This window comes from Motacilla alba, chromosome 26, assembly GCF_015832195.1.
Source record: "Motacilla alba alba isolate MOTALB_02 chromosome 26, Motacilla_alba_V1.0_pri, whole genome shotgun sequence".
NCBI classification, from domain to species: domain Eukaryota; kingdom Metazoa; phylum Chordata; class Aves; order Passeriformes; family Motacillidae; genus Motacilla; species Motacilla alba.
In genome coordinates this window covers 1914592-1934686 of record NC_052041.1, presented here as the reverse complement: position 1 = coordinate 1934686, position 20095 = coordinate 1914592, and the positions used below count along the sequence as shown (strand labels likewise).

General features: G+C 52.5%; 1 protein-coding gene across 1 annotated transcript; it reads left to right on the top strand.

Moving 5' to 3' along the window:
• The first annotated feature begins 1953 nt into the window (after positions 1 to 1953).
• SLC16A4 (solute carrier family 16 member 4) lies at positions 1954 to 18514 on the top strand. Its single transcript, XM_038162388.1, has 9 exons — positions 1954 to 2242; positions 2732 to 2853; positions 3969 to 4101; positions 4824 to 4967; positions 6635 to 6796; positions 8141 to 8683; positions 11491 to 11702; positions 13201 to 13294; positions 18216 to 18514. The coding sequence occupies exons 1-9, from the start codon at positions 2233 to 2235 to the stop codon at positions 18356 to 18358; spliced, it is 1563 nt and encodes a 520-aa protein (XP_038018316.1). The 5' UTR covers positions 1954 to 2232; the 3' UTR covers positions 18359 to 18514.
• Positions 18515 to 20095: the final 1581 nt, after the last annotated feature.

The following is a 20095-nucleotide window of genomic DNA, read 5'->3' as shown; positions in this document are numbered from 1 at the left end:
TTCCTTCCTCCTCTTTGCTCTGCCTGGGAGAGCTGGGCCTGGCAAGGTGGCCTCTCTCACTGCCTTCTTCAGCATTTCTCTGGAGAAAGGTTGGAACTCGTGGAGGCTCCTCAGTGGAAAAGGTACAAAAGCTTTCCGAGGAGTTTCTCCTAGGAGACATTTCACCTCCTCCAGTTAAACATTCTGTGGGAGCTCTTGCTCACTTCAACCCAAGTGCCCACTGCACTTGGGTTGAAGTTCAAACCTGGCCCTGCCAGGGCCCTGGGAGCTCTGAAGGGATCTTGGCAAGGTCCTCACAAATCCAGGCCCCTCTTCCTGGAAGGGAAGACTGGAAATGCTGCAGGGAAACAAGGGAAGATGGAAATGCTGCAGGGAAACAAGGGAAGACTGGAAATGCTGCAGGGAAACAAGGGAAGATGGAAATGCTGCAGGGAAACAATCCTGCAAAGAGGTGGGGGAGCTGCTGCACCCCAGTGTTCCCGTGTGCCAGGAGGGAAAAGGAGCTGGGCTGCAGCTGCAGGAAGGGGGAGTTTCACAGCAGAGCAGGAAGGAAAGTTGGGTATCACTGTCACTGCTAGAAATGAAGGGATGGGACTATTTTCAAGCTGAGAATGATTTATTGCTCACATAAACATCAGTCTCAGAGGCTCTGAGATTTTAGAGGAGCAAGCACTCGGCCGTAGCTCAAGGGTAGTCACAAGATTCTTTGTTGTAAGGCAATACAGAACTTTCTAACCCAATAGAAAAGACCCCAGGATTTATTTTGTTTTTCTAACCTATCACCTTCTGCTGCGCTGTGGACACTTTTATCTAATGGGCTTTTAATTCACAAGTTTTAATGTTTCTATCATAACTTCTAAACTCCCAACCTACCCCATACTATTTCATTACTACACTGTAAACCTCTCACTATCTTATCAACACAGTTCCTCACTTACTTAGGGCATATTCTTACAGCTATAGAATTATAAGAAAGATAAATATTATATAGAAAATATTATATTGCAATATAATTTTTTCTGCCTAATATCTGTGTATTGTATTTTTACATCAATTTAAGCTTCTCTCGAGGCTGCAAATCAAACCCTTCAGTGCCTGTGGAAGTTTTTCCACTTTGCACACTTGGGCTGAGTCAGTGAAATGTCACTGTCACTGTCACTGCTCTGACTGCTCCTGGAGCAGCTCCGCTGGGCAGTGGCAGTCACAGGCTCACACAGGCTGCACCCTCAGCTCAGTGCTCACCTGCTCCAGAGCCCTGCTCCTGGCTTACCCAGGCTCTGGTGGCCCTGGGAGTGCTGCTCCCCTCGCCCTCCATCCAGCAGCCCGGCAGCAGCTGCAGCTTCCCCCGGGCATCCAACAGCTCGGAGTGCAGGCGCTGCCCCTGTGCCCCTCCTTCAGCCCCTCAATCCACATCACCACAACCCCGCTCCTGATCGGGGTACCCGTTCACACCCCTCCGGGGGGGAAAGCCCTGCACAGGCTCCCAGGGATCCTGGGCTCCCCCAGGAGGATGCAGCCTCGGCAGTCTGCGCCTGGGGAGAGCAGAGAGCATCACTGTCCCCACCGATGCCAGTTTCCTGCGGCCTCAGGAGTGCCTGGGGTGGCAGCTCAGCGGGGAGCAGCAGGGCTGCGCTCGCCCAGGAGCTCGGGCAGATTTGGCAGGAGCCAAAGCCCGGGGCTGCAGCAGCGCGGCTGCTCTGTCCGGCTGCAGAGCACCCCGTTTCCCAGCCTGTCCTCCCTCGGTGATGCCGTTCCCGGCCGAAACAGGCCGGAGCCCTGCTCCTCTGCAGGCAGCAGCAGCCCCAGCCCGGCTCCAGCCCAGCGCTGCCAGCCCGGCTCTGCCCGGCCGGGCCCCGGAGCTGCCCCGGGCTCAGAACTCCGCAGGCTCCCCCTCCTCTTCCTTCCCAACAGGATTTGTGCTCCGAACGCCCCGGGTTTCCTGTTCCCAGCTGGGCAAGGGGAGGGACTCCGGCCTTGGGGCCTCAGGAGGAGCTCAGGAGGAGGAGGAGGAGGAGGATGGGTCCGTCCCCCCAGCGCTTGCCAGGCTCCATGTCCTGCTCAGCACCGACACCATCACCCCCACCGCTTGGGAATGAAGGAGCAGACGCTGGGCTGCCAAGTCAGGAAAAGGGGATTTAATCTCTGGGGCAGATGAAGAGGCTCTGAAGAGATTGACGAGGCTCTGAAGAGATTCCTCTTTGCTGTCGACTGTCCCGGGGAGGACTTTCCAGCATGCCAGGCGGTAAGGAAAAGTTCCAGGACCATCACCCCAGGCGCTGTAGGGTCCAGCTGCTCCCCCGGGCAGGATCCTGCCTCTGCCAGGGGCTCGGGGTGGGTGAGAGGATGGAAGCAGAGAAAGCTGGAGTGGAGGAGCTTGCAGAGAGCTCCGAGGTGGATGCAGACAGGCAGCGACCCCCGGGCTCCTGGCACAGCCAAACTGCCAAAGCAGCACTAAGGCACTCGCCCGCCCTTAAAGCTGAAGGGGTTACAGGAATTTGGTGGGAATGAGAAAGGATATTAAACTGTTTCCAGACAGGGATAATTGGAATTGTCAGAGAGTCTGGTGGAAGCATCACCCGAGTGAGTGCAGAGCGCGGTGTCTGCCCCAGCCCTGCCCCGGGGCTCCAGGGAATGGTTGGGAATGGTTGGCAATGGTTGGCAATGGTTGGCAATGGTTGGGAGTGGGAACAGAGCAGTGGAAGGTGTTCACGTGTCCTGACGCTCTCACCAGCAGGAGAGGAGAAGGAGGATGAAGAGCTGGAGGCTCCGCAGGCTCCAGCAGCTGGGAAGAGCCGAGGCACAGGAGCGGCAGGCGCAGGGTGGGCGTGGGGAGTGGTGTTTCACTTCTTCCTGGTAAGCGGGGAACGAGCCAAACCCTCCCGGGGCTGGGGCGGGGGGATCTCCAGCCTGGCTCAGAGCACAGGACAGGACCCCCACCATCCCAGGGCACACCCCGGCCACGCCATTCCCTGCGGAATGCCCCCTGAAACGTCTCAGTGACGGACAGGAGGGGCCCCTTGCCAGGATGACTTTTCCCTGCTCAAACACATCACCGTGGGGGTGTCAAACCCCAAAGGAGTGTCAAACCCCAAAGGGTGTCAAACCCCAAAGGGTGTCAAACCCCAAAGGAGTGTCAAGCCCCAAAGGAGTGTCAAACCCCAAAGGGTGTCAAGCCCCAAAGGAGTGTCCTGTCCCTTCAGCAAGGGCATGATCCCACCTCGGGCACTGTCTGGCAGCAGCACACGCTCTTGGGTGCTCTCTGGGAGGACCAGGCACCTCAACACCACTTAAAGCCACTAATTCTCTGTGCCCCAGGCTTTATCTTCCCAGCAGTGATGAATCAAGGAATTGTGAAGCTTGGAGAAGACCTGTCAGGTCATTGAGTCCAACTGTAAAGAAGGCACCATGCCCCAAGCTGGGAAAGCTTTCCTCCCTTCAAATCCACCCCGAGTAACTCACTGCCAATCATTAACCACCCGCCACCAGGGAGGCAATAGGAGTTAAAATTCAGGACACAAACTGTCTGTCCTTTGCCCCTGTGGCAGAGAAATCCTGGGAAACTGCCCCAGCTACCATCCATCCCTGCTGCCCTCATCCCCTCATCACCTCCCGGTGATCTCCAAACTGATCTGTTTTGACTGTTGCTGCAGTGCCAGAAAGTAACTTCAAAGGTAAAACCATCCTACAAGAGCTGAGCTCTAGGATGGGAGGGAAAGGGAAAAGGAAAGAGAAAGGGAGGGAAACTTTGTTCCTTTCCTTTGGAAAATCAGTTTGCAGAGTGTTTTCTGAGGGTCTGCTGAGACCAAACTGCAGCCCGGCCCTGACCAGCCCACCCTGCTGGCGTTCCCCAGCACCAGTTCAAGTGTCCCCGTTTGTTTCTCCCACACCACCACAAAAGAAGCAGAAGGAAAAGCTTTTCCTCCCTCCTGATGCCCTGTGGCACCTCCCCTCCACCCCTCTCAACTCAGGTCAACGTGCTCGTGATGGGGATGCTCAAGACCTTTGGGATTTTCTTCGTGGCTTTCCGAGAGGAGATGGGGGGATCTTCGGAGCAGGTCAGCTGGATCGGCTCCATCATGTCCTCCCTGCGCTTCCTAGGAGGTGAGCTGCTGTCCCCAGGGCTGGGGCACTCTGCAGCCCCTGGCTGGCCGGGGACACTGAGGGGGCTCTGTGCATCCGATTCCCATCCCAGACTGCTCCAGACTGGACGTGGCTGGCACCCACATGGGGCTGGGCAAGAATGTGCTCGAAACACTGGGCCATTCAGAGGGATAAGGGGAAGAAATTGGAAATTGGGGAGAAATTCTTCCCTATGAGGGTGGGCAGGCCCTGGCACAGGTGGCCAGAGCAGCTGGGGCTGCTCCATCCCTGGAAGTGTCCAAGGCCAGGTTGGACAGGGCTTGGAGCAGCCTGGGACAGTGGAAGGTGTCCCTGCCATGGCAGGGCTCACACTGGGTGGGCCTCAAGGTCTCTTCCAACCCAGACCATTCTGGGATCCCCTGAACTTCACTGTGGGTTTATTGCACAGCTCCAGGGCAAACGACACTCTTGTCGCAGCTGTGGAACAATCTGGAGCTGCTGGGCACGGTGTGATTGAGGAAGGAGCCTCAGGAGAGCTGAACCTTGGGGCTTTGCCTCCTTCCCTGCCCCACTCCCCAAGCGCAGGGCACAGGCAAAGCCTCTCTGCTGAACATTAACCCCCCCACACCCCCTGTCACCCCCTGCCTCCCGAGGCTTCCCAGGGGTCCCAGCCAGGCCCCCAAGCCCTGCCAAAGCAGCCTTTGTCCCCCCGAGGCTGAGCTGTGTCCCTGTTTGCCTTGCAGCCCCGCTGGTGGCCGTGGTGTGCCGGCGCCTGGGAGAGCGGCCGACCTCCATCCTGGGGGCCGGGCTGGTGGCCGGGGGCTGCCTGCTCAGCACTCAGGCCACCAGTGTCCCCTTCCTGTGCTTCTCCATGGGCTTCCTGCTGGGTGAGATGGCCATGACTGACTGCATGGGCAGGAAATCGGCTCCTTTAGCCTTAAACCTGGGGAAGGGGTTTTGTTCTGCCGGGGTTCAGTTGGGGAAGAGGAGCCTGAGGTGATCAGGGGCAGGATCCAAGGAAGGAGCTGTGCCAGGGGGTTAGGATGGAGAGCAGGGAAAGGTTCTTCCCCCAGAGGGTGCTGGCACTGCCCAGGCTCCCCAGGGAATGGGCATGGCCCCGAGGCTGCCAGAGCTCCAGGAGCGCTTGGACAGCGCTGCCAGGGATGCCCAGGGTGGGATTGTTGGGGCGTCTGTGCAGGGACAGGGGTTGGACTGGATGATCCTGGTGCATCTCTTCCACCCCAGGATATTCTGTAATTCCATGAACTTTCAGTGCCAAAGTATCCCCAGCTCCTTTCTGTGAGACACTGTGTGAACTCCCAAAGCTTCATGCTCAGAATAAAACACCACTTTCAACATTCCAGTCCCAACTAACCTTGATTTTTTTCCTGGACCTACACGGATCCTGGCCTTTTAAAGGGCAGAGCCTCCAACCCCCCAGCACCAAACCCCACCCACCAAATCTCACTCTCCCCTGACTGTGAGAGCAGAAATCCCCTCTGCTGCAGAGCCAGGGACTGCCAGCTTGGGATAGCAGGACACGGAATCCCCACACAGGAGCCCCTTTTTGGGACTGGAAGGTGTTGGTGGCTTCCCTTGGCCTCAGTGGGGGTTTCTGAGGAGGAGCTCTCTGGGGTGGGTTTCTGCAGCTTCCCAGGGCAGATGGATTGGCTGGGTCAGAGACACCTCTGCCGTGGGGCATCACAAAGTCTCTCTGTTGGGAACCTCTTATTCTCATTTTCCCCCTTCCCACAGGGATGGAGTCTCTCTGTGGTGGGAGCCTCTTGCTCTCACCTTCTCCCTTCTCACAGGGATGGGCTTTGCCTGATGCAGTCTCTCTGTCTCTCATTCCCTCCCCAGGGATGGGCTTTGCCTGTACCAGTCTCTCTCTTGTTCCCTCCCCAGGGATGGGCTTTGCCTGTACCAGTCTCTCTCTCTCTCTTGTTCCCTCCCCAGGGATAGGCTTTGCCTGCCTGTACCAGTCTCTCTCTCTCGTTTCCCTCCCCAGGGATGGGCTTTGCCTGTACCAGTCTCTCTGTCTCTTGTTTCCCTCCCCAGGGGTGGGCTTTGCCTGTACCAGTCTCTCTCTTGTTTCCCTCCCTAGGGATGGGTTTTACCTGATGCAGTCTCTCTCTCTCGTTTCCCTCCCCAGGGATGGGCTTTGCCTGTACCAGTCTCTCTCTCTCGTTCCCTCCCCAGGGATGGGTTTTACCTGATGCAGTCTCTCTCTCATTTCCCTCCCCAGGGATGGGCTTTGCCTGCCTGTACCAGTCTCTCTCTCTCGTTCCCTCCCCAGGGATGGGCTTTGCCTGTACCAGTCTCTCTCTCTCATTTCCCTCCCCAGGGGTGGGCTTTGCCTGCCTGTACCAGTCTCTCTCTCTCGTTCCCTCCCCAGGGATGGGCTTTGCCTGCCTGTACCAGTCTCTCTCTCTCTCTCATTTCCCTCCCCAGGGATGGGCTTTGCCTGTACCAGTCTCTCTCTCTCTTGTTTCCCTCCCCAGGGATGGGTTTTGCCTGCCTGTACCAGTCTCTCTCTCTCTCGTTCCCTCCCCAGGGATGGGCTTTGCCTGCCTGTACCAGGCGGCCGCGGTGGTGACGGCCAAGCGCTGCCGGGCTCGCCTGGCCTTCAGCAACGCCCTGGCGCGCTCGGGCATGGGGCTGACCTTCCTGATGGCTCCCTTCACCCAGCTCCTCATCGAGGCCTATGGCTGGCAAGGTGAGGGGACACAGGGTGCCCAGAGCAGCTGTGGCTGCCCCTGGATCCCTGGCAGTGCCCAAGGCCAGGCTGGATGGGGCTTGGAGCAGCCTGGGACAGGGGAAGGTGTCCCTGCCATGGCAGGGCTGGAATGGGAGCAGCTTTAGGGCCCTTTCCAACCCAAACCATCATTTTTCATTCCCTGCCCCACAAATCAGCTGCCCCCAGCCTGCAGAGGCGCCTGGCTGGAAGCTGCCAAGGGTTCTGTGAATTCCAGCTCCATGCAAAGCTTCAGCAACGCTGCTGCTCCACCAGCACAGGAAACAATTAATATTCCCAATCAATGTCCCTGGGCTGGTTCTGCTCTGTCTGGGGATGCAGTTTCAAGGAGCCAAAACATTTCCCTGACAAGGAGCTTCCAGTGTCAGGGTGATGCACAGCCTGGATTCCAGAGCCTGCTGCTGGGCACTGAGCACACAGCAATCCCTCAGTCCTGGGGCTGCCCCTGGATCCCTGGCAGTGCCCAAGGCCAGGCTGGATGGGGCTTGGAGCAGCCTGGGACAGTGGAAGGTGTCCCTGCCACGGCAGGGCTGGAATGGATGGGCTTTGAAGTCCCTTCCAAGCCAAACCATTGTCCCAGGCTATCTCTGAATAGCCAGGATTCTCTGATCCGGGTAGGGAGGCACCATTCCAATTTGGCATTTCTTTCTGGAAGGCGTTCAGGGTTTCAAACTCCTTCCCCCAAGTCTGGGCAGCTGCAAGGCAGAGAAGCCTCTCCCATGGCAGGCACTGCCACACCTGCCTTAGGGAGGCAAACGGGGTCCAGGCTGCATCAGACCCACAGGGGCAAAGTCCTTCCAAAGCTGCAGCTCAGTCCAGTTCATTGGCTCTGAGAGGGAATTTGGAGAGATCTGGAGGCTCTAAGAGGCTCTTCTTAAAATTCAGCACACCAAGGAATAACTCTGCCTCTTCTAGGATAGTTTGGGGACATCTGGTTAATAATTAAACCCTTAATCACTCATTAAAATCAGAGTCAAAGCACAGATCTCAGATACCAAAACAAGAAATCCTAATTTTACTGTAGTGATTCAAGACCATCTTGAAGGTCCATCCTGACTTTAAATGAGGAAGAGGAAAACAGATCCCAGAGGTAGCTGTGGATTTGTTCTGTGCATCACAGCAAAATGAACTTCCAGCTAGAAAAACAGGAATAAAAATCCCTGTTTTGTTAATTCCTGCAGAAGGAGAAGGCAAACAGAACCTTCTCCGTGGTCAGTGAAAACCACACCCTGTTCTACAAAGGCCATTTCCTGCTGCTCCCCCCTTTCCAATCCAAGGACAAACCACGTTTTTTCCTTCCTTCAGGTACTCTGCTGATTTTTGGAGGCATCATGCTGAACCTGGTGCCTTCCAGCATGCTGCTGTGGCCTGGCAGCCCCCCTTTGCCTCGGGAATCTGCCAAAAATCAACACCGGGGGTCTTCAGGGGCAGAGAAGGATCCAGAAACTCCTGGTGGGTGTTTAGATGGAAGCACTCAGAGGGAATTACAGCTTCTCCATGCACAGGAGGCTCCCACCACAGAAAGACTCACGGTGCCCCACGGCAGAGGTGTCTCTGACCCAGCAAATCCATCTGCCTTGGGGAGGCTGCAGAAACCCAGCCCGGAGAGCTCCTCAGAAAGCCCCGCCGAGGCCAAGAGGAGCCAGCAGCCCCCTGCAGCCACCAAAAAGGAACCTTCTCAGCCTCTCCTGGACTTCTCCCCGCTGAGGGATCCCGTTTTCTTCATCTTCACCTGGTCCTTCCTGTTCAGCCACCTGGCCTACTTCGTGCCCTTCTTCCACCTGGTGGCCAGAGCCAGGACGCTGGGCATGAGCAGCAGGGACGGCTCCTACCTCATCGCCGTGGCCGGTAGGCACAGGGGTCTTTACAGCCCCAGCTCGCAGGAAAACACCCCCAGTGCTGCCAAGAAACAGCCCCAGATATGTCCTGGGATGGATCCTCCTGGCACAGGTTCAGCCCTGAGCCCACCGGGGTGCTGGGTGCTTCTCCCAGTCCCAGCTGGATGATCCCACACCCTCCCTGCTCCCGAAAACCCCAGATCTCCACTTACACGGTGCTCTCTGCCCACCACAATCCCTGCTGGGCTTAAACCCACAAGCCACCAGAATCCAGAGGTGCATCCAAAACCTTCCAGCTTGACCCAAAAGGGAGAAATTTAATATTGGGGGAAAAGCCCTCCCACATTAATGTGGATCCAGGCATCTGGATTTGGCACATCCACCTCCAGTGGGGGAAAAACAAGGCACACTCCCCAAACCCAAACCCATGGCTGGCTTTAAGGCACACTCCCCAAACCCATACCCAAACCCAAACCCAAACCCATGGCTGGCTTTAAGGCACACTCCCCAAACCCATACCCAAACCCAAACCCAAACCCAAACCCATGGCTGGCTTTAAGGCACACTCCCCAAAACCCAAACCCAAACTCAAACCCAAACCCAGACCCAGACCCGTGGCTGGCTTTAAGGCACACTCCCCAAAAACCCAAACCCAAACCCAAACCCGTGGCTGGTTTTAAGGCACACTCCCCAAACCCAAACCCAAACCCAAACCCAAACCCATGGCTGGCTTTAAGGCACACTCCCCAAACCCAAACTCAAACCCAAACCCAAACCCAAACCCATGCCTGGTTTTAAGGCACACTCCCCAAAACCCAAACCCAAACCCAGGCTGGCTTTAAAGCACACTCCCCAAACCCAAACCCAAACCCAAACCCAAACCCAGACCCGTGGCTGGTTTTAAGGCACACTCCCCAAAACCCAAACCCAAACCCCAACCCAAAGCCAAACCCGTGGCTGGTTTTAAGGCACGCTCCCCAAAACCCAAACCCAGGCTGGCTTTAAGCCAGGATTAACTCCAAAGCCGTGCTGGGCTAAGAAAGTGGCTCCAGCCTCAGTCAGCAGCAAATATTTTATTGTAAAAAATACGTTTAATTTCTGCAGTGCTGGGGAATGTTCAGCAGCCAGGGGTTGTTGGGGGGGTAGGAATCCCCAGGAATTTGGGATATTTGGGATTAGGAGTGGGAGGGACACAGGGGTCAGTGGGACATGAGCTCACTCGAGAGCTCCTGGATCTTTGCTTCATAAAAATGTACCCAGAAATGTAAAAAGCAGCTCTCAAAACCCAAACTCTCAAAACCCAAACTCTCAAAACCCCAAACAACTAAAAGGTTGCTGAGCCTCTAAAATGCCTGGGTTTCTAGAAAATGCCGTGGAATTTTAGAAAAATTCAATTTTAGAATTTAAATAGAATCGATTTTAGAAAAATTAAAATCTCAGCTGCAATTTCCTTCTTAATATTCAGATTTCTCTCTTCAGCAAGCTCCTCTGTCCTGATTTAGGGCATTTCAGGGGGCAGACACCCTGCAGGGTGAAATTCCCCCCTGAAGGGAATTTTCCCAGAGCGCTTTGGTGCCCTTGGGAAGAGCAGCACGAGGGAAAAGGGAAAAACCCAATCCCTGGATTTTGTAACAGCCAAAAACCACCTGGAACTTTCTGGAATTTTAGCCTTTTGTGGGCACGTCCTCACCATGAACAGGGAAATTGGGATGTGACCCAGCCAGTAACAGAAATGATACTGAATATTAGAAATAAGAAATATTATAAAATTCAGTAATAAATAATAAATATAATAATTTAAAATGATGGGAATAAATAGATATAAAATAATATATATATAGTAATATAAAATACAAATAATTAACGTTATAAAATAAGAATAAATTATGTTAGGGTTAATATAAATAATCAAGTGTAACACAAATAATGGATAAAAATAATATAAGCAATATATTATACAGTACTGTAAAATATAACTATTAGAATATATATGTAATATATTATAATGTACAGTAAAAATATAAAAATATTTAAAATATGCAAATACTAAATAATAAATATAGCAATGTGAAGATAAGCATAATTCAACTATATGAAATAGGGTTAATGATATAAAATAATATAGATAATATAATAAAATATATTATATACTATAATATGGAATATATGAGATGTTATATTATGATTTATAATCAACTATAATATATAAAATTCTGTATCAATATAATACATATACTACAAATAATAAATAAAATTATATTAAATACTATAAAATATAGCTAAACTTATAGTATCTAATAAATTTATATGAAGCAATAACATATAAAAATATCTAGAAACAACAGAATTTCAACATTACACAAATTCAGGTCTCAATATATTCTATATACTGCAAATAATAAATAAAATTATATTAAATACTATAAAATATAGCTAAATTTATAATATATAATAAATAATATGAAATAATATATAAATGTTACACAAAGTCAAGTCTCAATATATTACATATACTACAAGTAATAAACATAACAACATAAAATACTATAAAATATAGTTAAATTTATATATCTATTAAATTTATATGAAGTATTAATATATAAAAATATCTAGAAATAGTAGGGTTTCAATATTACACAAAGCAGCAACACATATACTATAAATAATAAAAATAATGGTATAAAATAATAAAAATCCAGCTAGATTTATAAAATCTAATACATTTCTGAGAAGCACTAATAATTTTTAGAAATAAAAACCCCCAGAAACAGCAGGATTTCAGCAAACACAGGGCTCTGAGCGCTGCTGTCCCCTCAGGCATCACGGAGATGCTGAGCCAGCTGCTCTCGGGCTGGCTGGCCGACCACAACTGGACCAAGAAGTACCATCTCCATGTCACCTACCTGCTGCTCAGCGGGGCCACCAACCTGCTGGGGCCGCTGGCCACCACCTTCCCGCTGCTGCTGGCCTACACCGTGGCCTTTGCCATCTTCTGTGGAGGCTTCATGGCCCTGGTGCTGCCCGTGCTGGTGAGTGCTGCTGGGCCCTGCAGGCTGGCTCCTGCTCCTGCCCCTGAACCACCCGGGACACCATCCCAGAACCACCCGGGACACCATCCCAGAACCATCCCAGAACCACCCGGGACACCATCCCAGAACCATCCCAGAATCACCTGGGACACCATCCCAGAATCACCTGGGACACCATCCCAGAACCATCCCAGAATCACCTGGGACACCAGAACCATCCCAGAACCACCTGGGACACCAGAACCATCCCAGAATCACCTGGGACACCAGAACCATCCCAGAATCACCTGGGACACCCAGAACCATCCCTGAATCACCTGGGACACCAGAACCATCCCAGAACCACCTGGGACACCATCCCAGAACCATCCCAGAATCACCTGGGACACCATCCCAGAACCATCCCAGAATCACCTGGGACACCATCCCAGAACCATCCCAGAATCACCCGGGACACCATCCCAGAACCATCCCAGAATCACCTGGGACACCATCCCAGACCCATCCCTGAATCACCTGGGACACCATCCCAGAACCATCCCAGAGTCACCTGGGACACCATCCCAGAACCATCCCTGAATCACCTGGGACACCCAGAACTCAGCAGGGTCCCCCTGGCCACCACAGGGATGCTCCCAGGGATGCAGTGCCCAGCCTGGAGAAGGCTCCAGGGAGAGCTCAGAGCCTCTGCCCGTGCCTAAAGAGGATCCAGATCTCCTTAGAGCCCCTGCAGCGCCCCAAGGGGATCCAAGAGATCCCCTCAGAGCCCTTCCAGAGCTTAAAGGGGACCCAGGAGATTCCTCAGAGCCCCTTCCAGAGCCTAAAGGGGCTCCAGGAGAGTTGGAGAGGGGCTTGGGACCAGGGATGGAGGGACAGGACACAGGGAATGGCTTCCACTGCCAGGGGGCAGGGCTGGATGGGATTTTGGGCAGGAATTGCTCCCTGTGAGGGTGGGCAGGCCCTGGCACAGGGTGCCCAGAGCAGCTGGGGCTGCCCCTGGATCCCTGGCAGTGCCCAAGGCCAGGCTGGATGGGGCTTGGAGCAGCCTGGGACAGTGGAAGGTGTCCCTACCACGGCAGGGGTGGAACGGATGGGCTTTGAAGTCCCTTCCAAGCCAAACCATTGTCCCAGGCTATCTCTGAATAGCCAGGATTCTCTGATCCGGGCAGGGAGGCACCATTCCAATTTGGCATTTCTTTCTGGAAGGCGTTCAGGGTTTCAAACTCCTTCCCCCAAGTCTGGGCAGCTGCAAGGCAGAGAAGCCTCTCCCATGGCAGGCACTGCCACACCTGCCTTAGGGAGGCAAACGGGGTCCAGGCTGCATCAGACCCACAGGGGCAAAGTCCTTCCAAAGCTGCAGCTGGACAGGAAATTCCCCAGAAAAAAAAGAATTAAATCATCTCTTGTGCTTAAAAAAAAAAAATAATTAAATTAATCTGTTGTGCATTTGCATTCCTATGAAGCCAATCACTAATTATCCATTTTGGTTTCCAAACAGGTGGATCTGGTGGGTGTGGAGAAGCTCCACAGCTACCTGGGGTTTGCTGCTTTCTTTGCAGGGATAGCAGCCATGGGAGGACCCCCTCTAGCAGGTAAGTGATGTTACATAAAACCCACACCCACCCCAGAAATCCAGGGATAAACCATGCTGCTGGTTCACTCCTACAGGGATCCATCCCAGGATGGGTTTTCTGTTCAAATAGAGGAAAAAAAAATTTAAAAAATCCTATTTCAGAAATGTATTTTTATAGACAGACGACATTGTGCTTGGGAATTTGCAAAATCCAACCAGCAGCTTGGAAAATGCTGCCTGGAGTATCTGGAAAATGCAGTGAAGCCCCATGTGCAGAGTTCAGCAGGGGAACAAGCACATTTCCATGGATTTTACTCCCAGTGGTGTTAAAGTAACCCTGAACTTGGACTGGAGGGGAAGCAAGGAGAGGAAGGGAAAGCAAGGACAGACTCAGCAAGATTCCCAGCAGGCAGAGGCACTGAAACATCAGGAGAAGCCTCAGTAATCTCTTGTTTTGACAGAGATTACACAGCTCAGCCACCAGAGCTCTGGGCCCAGAGATAAGGAGCATGAAAAGCCTTTGCTCTTCTCCCTCTGCCAGGAAACCAAGGCAGCTGTGAGGATTTGGGAGATTTCAAGTGCTCAGAAATGAGTGTCCAGCCTCTGCTGAGGAGCAGGGGACTTGTTCTCCTCCAAACAGCTTGGCCAGGACAAAGCTTTTCCTTCCCTGCAGCCCAACAAGCCAAGTGCTCCTGGGCTGAGCCCCCAGCCTGGCAGCAGGGCAGGGGGATTCTGCCCCTCTGCCCCACTCAGGTGAGAGCCCAGAGCTGCCCCAGCCCTGGGGAACAACATCAGCAGGACCAGGAGCTGCTGGAGGGAGCCCAGAGGAGCCCATGGAGATGCTCCAAAGGTTGGAGCCCCTCTGCTCTGCAGCCAGGCTGGGAGAGCTGGGGGTGCTCACCTGGAGAGGGACTGGGGACAAGGGATGGAGGGACAGGACCCAGGGAATGGCTTCCCACTGCCAGGGGGCAGGGCTGGATGGGATATTGGGCAGGAATTGTTCCCTGGGAGGGTGGGCAGGCCCTGGCACAGGGTGCCCAGAGCAGCTGTGGCTGCCCCTGGATCCCTGGCAGTGCCCAAGGCCAGGCTGGATGGGGCTTGGAGCAGCCTGGGGCAGGGGAAGGTGTCCCTGCCATGGCAGGGCTGGAATGGGAGCAGCTTCAGGGCCCTTTCCAACCCAAACCATCATTTTTCATTCCCTGCCCCCCAGATCAGCTGCCCCCAGCCTGCAGAGGCACCTGGCTGGACGCTGCCAAGGGTTCTGTGAATTCCAGCTCCATGCAAAGCTTCAGCAACGCTGCTGCTCCACCAGCACAGGAAACAATTAATATTCCCAATCAATGTCCCTGGGCTGGTTCTGCTCTGTCTGGGGATGCAACTTCAACATTTCCTTGACAAGGAGCTTCCAGTGTCAGGGTGATGCACAGCCTGGATTCCAGAGCCTGCTGCTGGGCACTGAGCACACAGCAATCCCTCAGTCCTGTGAAGCCCCTGGCACAGTGACATACAGCAGGGGCTAACAGCCTGGCTGTCCCTTATCCTCACACTGCAGTTCAATTTCCATCCCCCTGCAGTATATCTGCACTCATGGGAAGCTCTTTGCTTTCTGCAGCAGGTTTGTGAAGCGAGCAGGTTTCCTGCAAAAAGCTTTCCACAGAAAGGCAGGTGGGATAAATAAAGGCCAAATAAAGCCAAGAAGCAAAACACTTCCTGATCCATCTCATTAGAGGCAGAGCAAGATGGAAACAGTCCAGAGCTCAGGATGCAGGCTTGGGATCCAAGATAAATTCTGCAATTTTCTGTCCCAATGCAGTTCTAAGTGTGAAAACTGAGTGAGACCAGAAACTCCTGATGAAAGGTCCAAAACCATCTGCTCCTTGCAGAATGCAGGATTTAAATACTCTGTGAGACCCTGGGATTTGGTGCTCTCACCTCCCAAAAACCTTGAGTCTGGAATTGTAATTTCATCCAACTGAAGTGCTTTTACACAGTGGAAATAATCCTGATGGATAATGAGAACTGCCTAATCTGCATATTAGACCGAAGCCTAATGCAAGGAAAAGGTGACTTACCTGCAAATCTGTTCAGCTGAAAGCCCTGAAATCCAGGGACAGCTGGCAGGACCCAAAGGGAAGGTTTGGAGTCTCCTTCAGAGCTCCCCATCCACTGGCACCTCTGGATGCTGCCACGCTGAAAAAACCCAGCCCAAAGCAGAATAAACATTATTTTGGCAGCCAGGAGCAAGCTGAGGAGAAAAGGGCACGGTTAATTTCCACAACAGTACAAATCACTGACTCAAAATGCAAAAGAGCTGAACCAAAGCATGCAATGCAAATTCTAGAAGAGATTCCAGCCCCCAGAGCACAAACTCCAGTCCCAAGAAATTTGGGTGGTGAAGAGGGAGAGGATGGAGTCACCAAAAGCTCGGCTGGCACACGTATTTAGATGTTTTCTAAACTTTACCTTCACCTTCCCACTGAATTTTGCTCCTCAGGGCATCAGGAATAAATAAAACTTCTGATTAGAGATCAGCAGTTCCATTTAAACAGCCTGACCCAGCTGGTAGCAGCAGCAGCAGCAGTGCTGGGAATGTTTAGTTTGGCTTGCATTGGTGCCTGGGATTTAGCAGCATTCCTCACAGAACTGCTGCTCTGCTGGGGTTTGAACACCACAAGCTCCTCGTTCAGCCTGCTGCAGCAGGAGTGATTGTTGACTTGTTTTGGAAATGAACTGGGGGCACGGAGACTGGAGTTGCTCCAAAAGGTTGGGGTGTGTTGGAAGTTGATGGCTGTGCTGCCAGTGAGGCAATGCTGGTAAATCCCACTGCAGCTAAATCCCATTCAGCACCAAAAAACCCCAGGAAAAAAAAATTAAGAAATATCCTGAAGGATATTTTAAGAATTGCAATAAATCAGAGCAAAACTGGAGCGCTCTGTCCTGTTCCTCTCACAAATAACTACGTCAGCATCCCTTTCCAAATCCCAGAGACTTCCAGGCAGCAGAAACAGATCCCACCCCTGGGAATGAAGCTCTCCACAACAACCTCAGGGTCACAGGAGAGGCCCCAGTGCAGCACCAGGGGATGGATCCCAGCAGGAGATGGATCCCCCCAGGGGATGGATCCCAGCATGGGATGGATCCCACCATGGGATGGATCCCAGCATGGGATGGATCCCAGCATGGGATGGATCCCAGCAGGAGATGGATCCCCTCAGGGGATGGATCCCAGCATGGGATGGATCCCAGCATGGGATGGATCCCAGCAGGGGATGGATCCCCCCAGGGGATGGATCCCCCCAGGGGATGGATCCCACCACGGGATGGATCCCAGCATGGGATGGATCCCAGCAGGGGATGGATCCCCCCAGGGGATGGATCCCACCACGGGATGGATCCCAGCAGGGGATGGATCCCCCCAGGGGATAGATCCCAGCAGGAGATGGATCCCAGCAGGGGATGGATCCCAGCAGGGGATGGATCCCCCCAGGGGATGGATCCCCCACGGGATGGATCCCAGCTGGGGAGGGATCCCACCACGGGATGGATCCCACCATGGGATGGATCCCAGCAGGAGATGGATCCCAGCAGGGGATGGATCCCAGCAGGGGATGGATCCCACCATGGGATGGATCCCAGCAGGAGATGGATCCCAGCAGGAGATGGATCCCAGCAGGGGATGGATCCCCCCAGGGGATGGATCCCAGCAGGGGATGGATCCCAGCAGGGGATGGATCCCCCCAGGGGATGGATCCCAGCAGGGGATGGATCCCCCCAGGGGATGGATCCCACCAGGGGATGGATCCCCCCACGGGATGGATCCTCCTCTCCAGCTGCAGCTCCTCCAGCACGTGGCTCACAGGACATCCCTGAGGAGCAAACACAGGGACTCCCCCCAGAGAGCAGTGAGCCACGAGGAGCTGGGACTGGGCAAAAGCAGCTGCTGCTGTGCTTTATAAACCCTCCTGGGGAAATCCACAGCGGGGAATGTCAGCTCTGCTCCAGCACAGATCCCAAACTTTACTGGCACCCTCCCTTTCCACGTGTCCGAGCCCAGGACCTCAGGGACTGTATCCTGTCCCTTCCTGGTTTAAGGAGCCCAGTTTGGGCCAGATCTGCTGTTTGTGTAACTCATGGAAGCCTGTGGATGTCTGGATTCCATGGATATGTCTCCAGAGGAATTGCATTTACACCAGCAGTAGATCTGGCTCAGCTGCTGCCCCACACCCACCCACCCACCCCACACCACATTTGGGACTGGATTAGGGTTTTTATGTGCAGCAGCAACTCCCACCACTTTGCAGATTTTGGATTCCAAGAGAGGAACTCTCCACCTTTCAAAGGACTGCCCAGACCCCAGATGGTTTGCCAGGACCAAACCCAACACTTGGAGGTCACTTTAAAAGTCGACCTGAATCCTCCAGACATTCCTGAGGCTCAATGGAATTCAGCTTTTCCTTTTAAGTCCTCCCAGAGCTACTTTTATCAAGTTCACTTCCAGCTCCTGGCCTGGGGTCTCTCCTGTTAGACAAAGGACACGGAACTGGCTCTGCTCACAAAAGACAAGCTGGAGAACAGAGGGTTTGCAGCCCAGATGTTGCAAATACCAACATGTGCAAGTCATCCCTTCGGTCCAAGGGGATCTTCCATCAGCCACTTTTGGACCCTTTACTTAAACAGGAGGAAAAAACAATCAGGGATTAAATTCAATCAGATGAAACACCACGTCCACTACAAGGATCAAAGCTGGCTCTGGGAAAAATGACCTGCGTGTCATTTCCTTACAGGAAATGCTGCCCAGGAAGAGTTAAAATAATTTAAGGGAAATAACTGAGCAATTCTTAGATGAGAACACACATCCTTCGCCTCCCACCCACCTCCCTGAATTATTTTTTTCACTGAGAAAAATCCCCCAGCTTTAACAACAACCTTCTCTCCTGCAGGGTGGCTCTACGACTACACCCAGACCTACGTCTGCTCCTTCCTCTTTGCTGGAGCCTGTGCTCTCATCTCACCTATCTCCTTCTTCTTCGAGCCTGCAGCCCAAAAATGGAAGCTCAAAAAAGCCAATTTGAACACGAGCTGAAGTTTCAAAGGCTGGCTTGGATCACATCCGTGTGGAAAAGCCATTGCCTGTACTGGGAAGGATCAACAGCAGCAACACTGAAAACTGGAATGCATGGGGTCAGATTTGGTTTGATACCTGGATATTTGTCCTGATTAAAGCCAGCTGAGAAATGCACAGTGTGAAGTGTGTGGGGAAATGCAGCCCCTGCCTGCGTTTCACGGTGCCCCTGCTCCCCAGCTGGGTTTCTCTGCCTCTCAGATTCAATGCTCAGCTCTGGCCTTCCCCGAGCAGAGCTGACTCACTCACCTCGTGGGACGAGCAGCCAGGGAGCTCCCCGTGCCAGAGCACAGCCCAGATTTCAGCTCCTTCTGCTCACACACACACAACTGGCCCTGGGGAGGGATGAGAGCAGGAAGGGAGGACAGGGTGATACTTCCATGAGGATCAGCTGCTCCAGGAGCTCCTCTCTCTGGGAAGGATGCTGCAGTGGGGCCATTCCACATCCCAGGCACAGCTACTGCCACAGCGCAGAGGACCTGGAGGCAAAACCAGTTTTAATTAAAGCCAGAACCACAACACAGCAAAGTCAGAGACCAAACCCAGCCCTCCCCAGCTTCCCAACCCTCCAGAAACTCCCAGGAATTCCATTCCAGAGGCAGCTCCAGTGCTGAGCCTGGATCCAACCAGCATCCCACAGAATTCATTTGGATGGATAAGACACAACACAGCAGCCTGGACTTTCTTTTCAGTAGGGAAGGGGCAATTTTTTAAAATATGGTATTTGAAATTATTATGGTAAAAAATTTGGTATTTGGTAATTATTACCAAATAACCTGGGATATTCATTCCAGCCAATGGCATTATCCTTCTTTTTACCTTTCCTTTTTTTAATTATTAAGGAGATTTAATTATCCTATTTTTTTCTTACCCCTTTTATTCCTTATTCCTTTTTTTTTCTAATATTAAGGCAGCAAGAGAGTTGTTTCCCCTATAGAAACCCTCCTTTAAACTGTGAAACAGGTTATTTCAAGCCCAAAATGAGGTGGTCTATATTTAATAAAAAGCTACAGAATATTGTAACAGTTTCAAGGAGCTCCAACACTGTCACAGGTAAGAAAGTTCCTCTACAGATGAAGGGCCAAATCCAGCAGTTACACAATTACACAGTGCCAAGGAAACTGTGCTTAAAAGAGGGGAAAATTACAGGGAATGGGGAATATCAGTGCTACAAAACAGCTCGTTTTTCATGTGCTGTTTGACAGCTTCTCCCAGGAACCTGCAGGCAGCAAGTGCTTTGGGAATGGTCCTTTCCACTGTAACCACCATCCCTTTACACCTGAAACCTCAGCACCCACCACTCTGGGACTGGGATGGACCAGAGAATATCTGACCCAGGACAGGATCCCGGGGGGCATTTTCCAAGGCACCAGGATTTCTGGATAAGAGGATTATTTCTGAGGGGTTTAAGGCACTGGGAGTTGCAGGGAGATGAACCATACTCAGCCAATCCTGCACTGAGGCCTCAGCCAAGCCCTTCTGCAGCAGGGATGAAACTTTCATTTAAAAAAAAAAAAGAGTTTTCACCTTGTGAAACAATAAAGTTCCTTACTCCCACCAAATCAAACATCAGCAGCAGCTTTGCTGCTCTAACAGGAACTATGTGGGAGGTTTTCCAATCCTAAAGCTTTAGGATTTTAGCATTTCTTTCTGGAAGGCATTTTAGGATTTTAGCTTTTTTCTGCATCTGCCTGAGAG

Bases quoted from the DNA above. Each gene is read 5' to 3' on its own strand.
- SLC16A4 (XM_038162388.1), top strand. The intron at 2,854-3,968 runs GTAAGCGGGGAA...CTCTCAACTCAG, and splicing joins TGGTGTTTCACTTCTTCCTG to GTCAACGTGCTCGTGATGGG. The intron at 4,968-6,634 runs GTGAGATGGCCA...TTCCCTCCCCAG, and splicing joins CTCCATGGGCTTCCTGCTGG to GGATGGGCTTTGCCTGCCTG.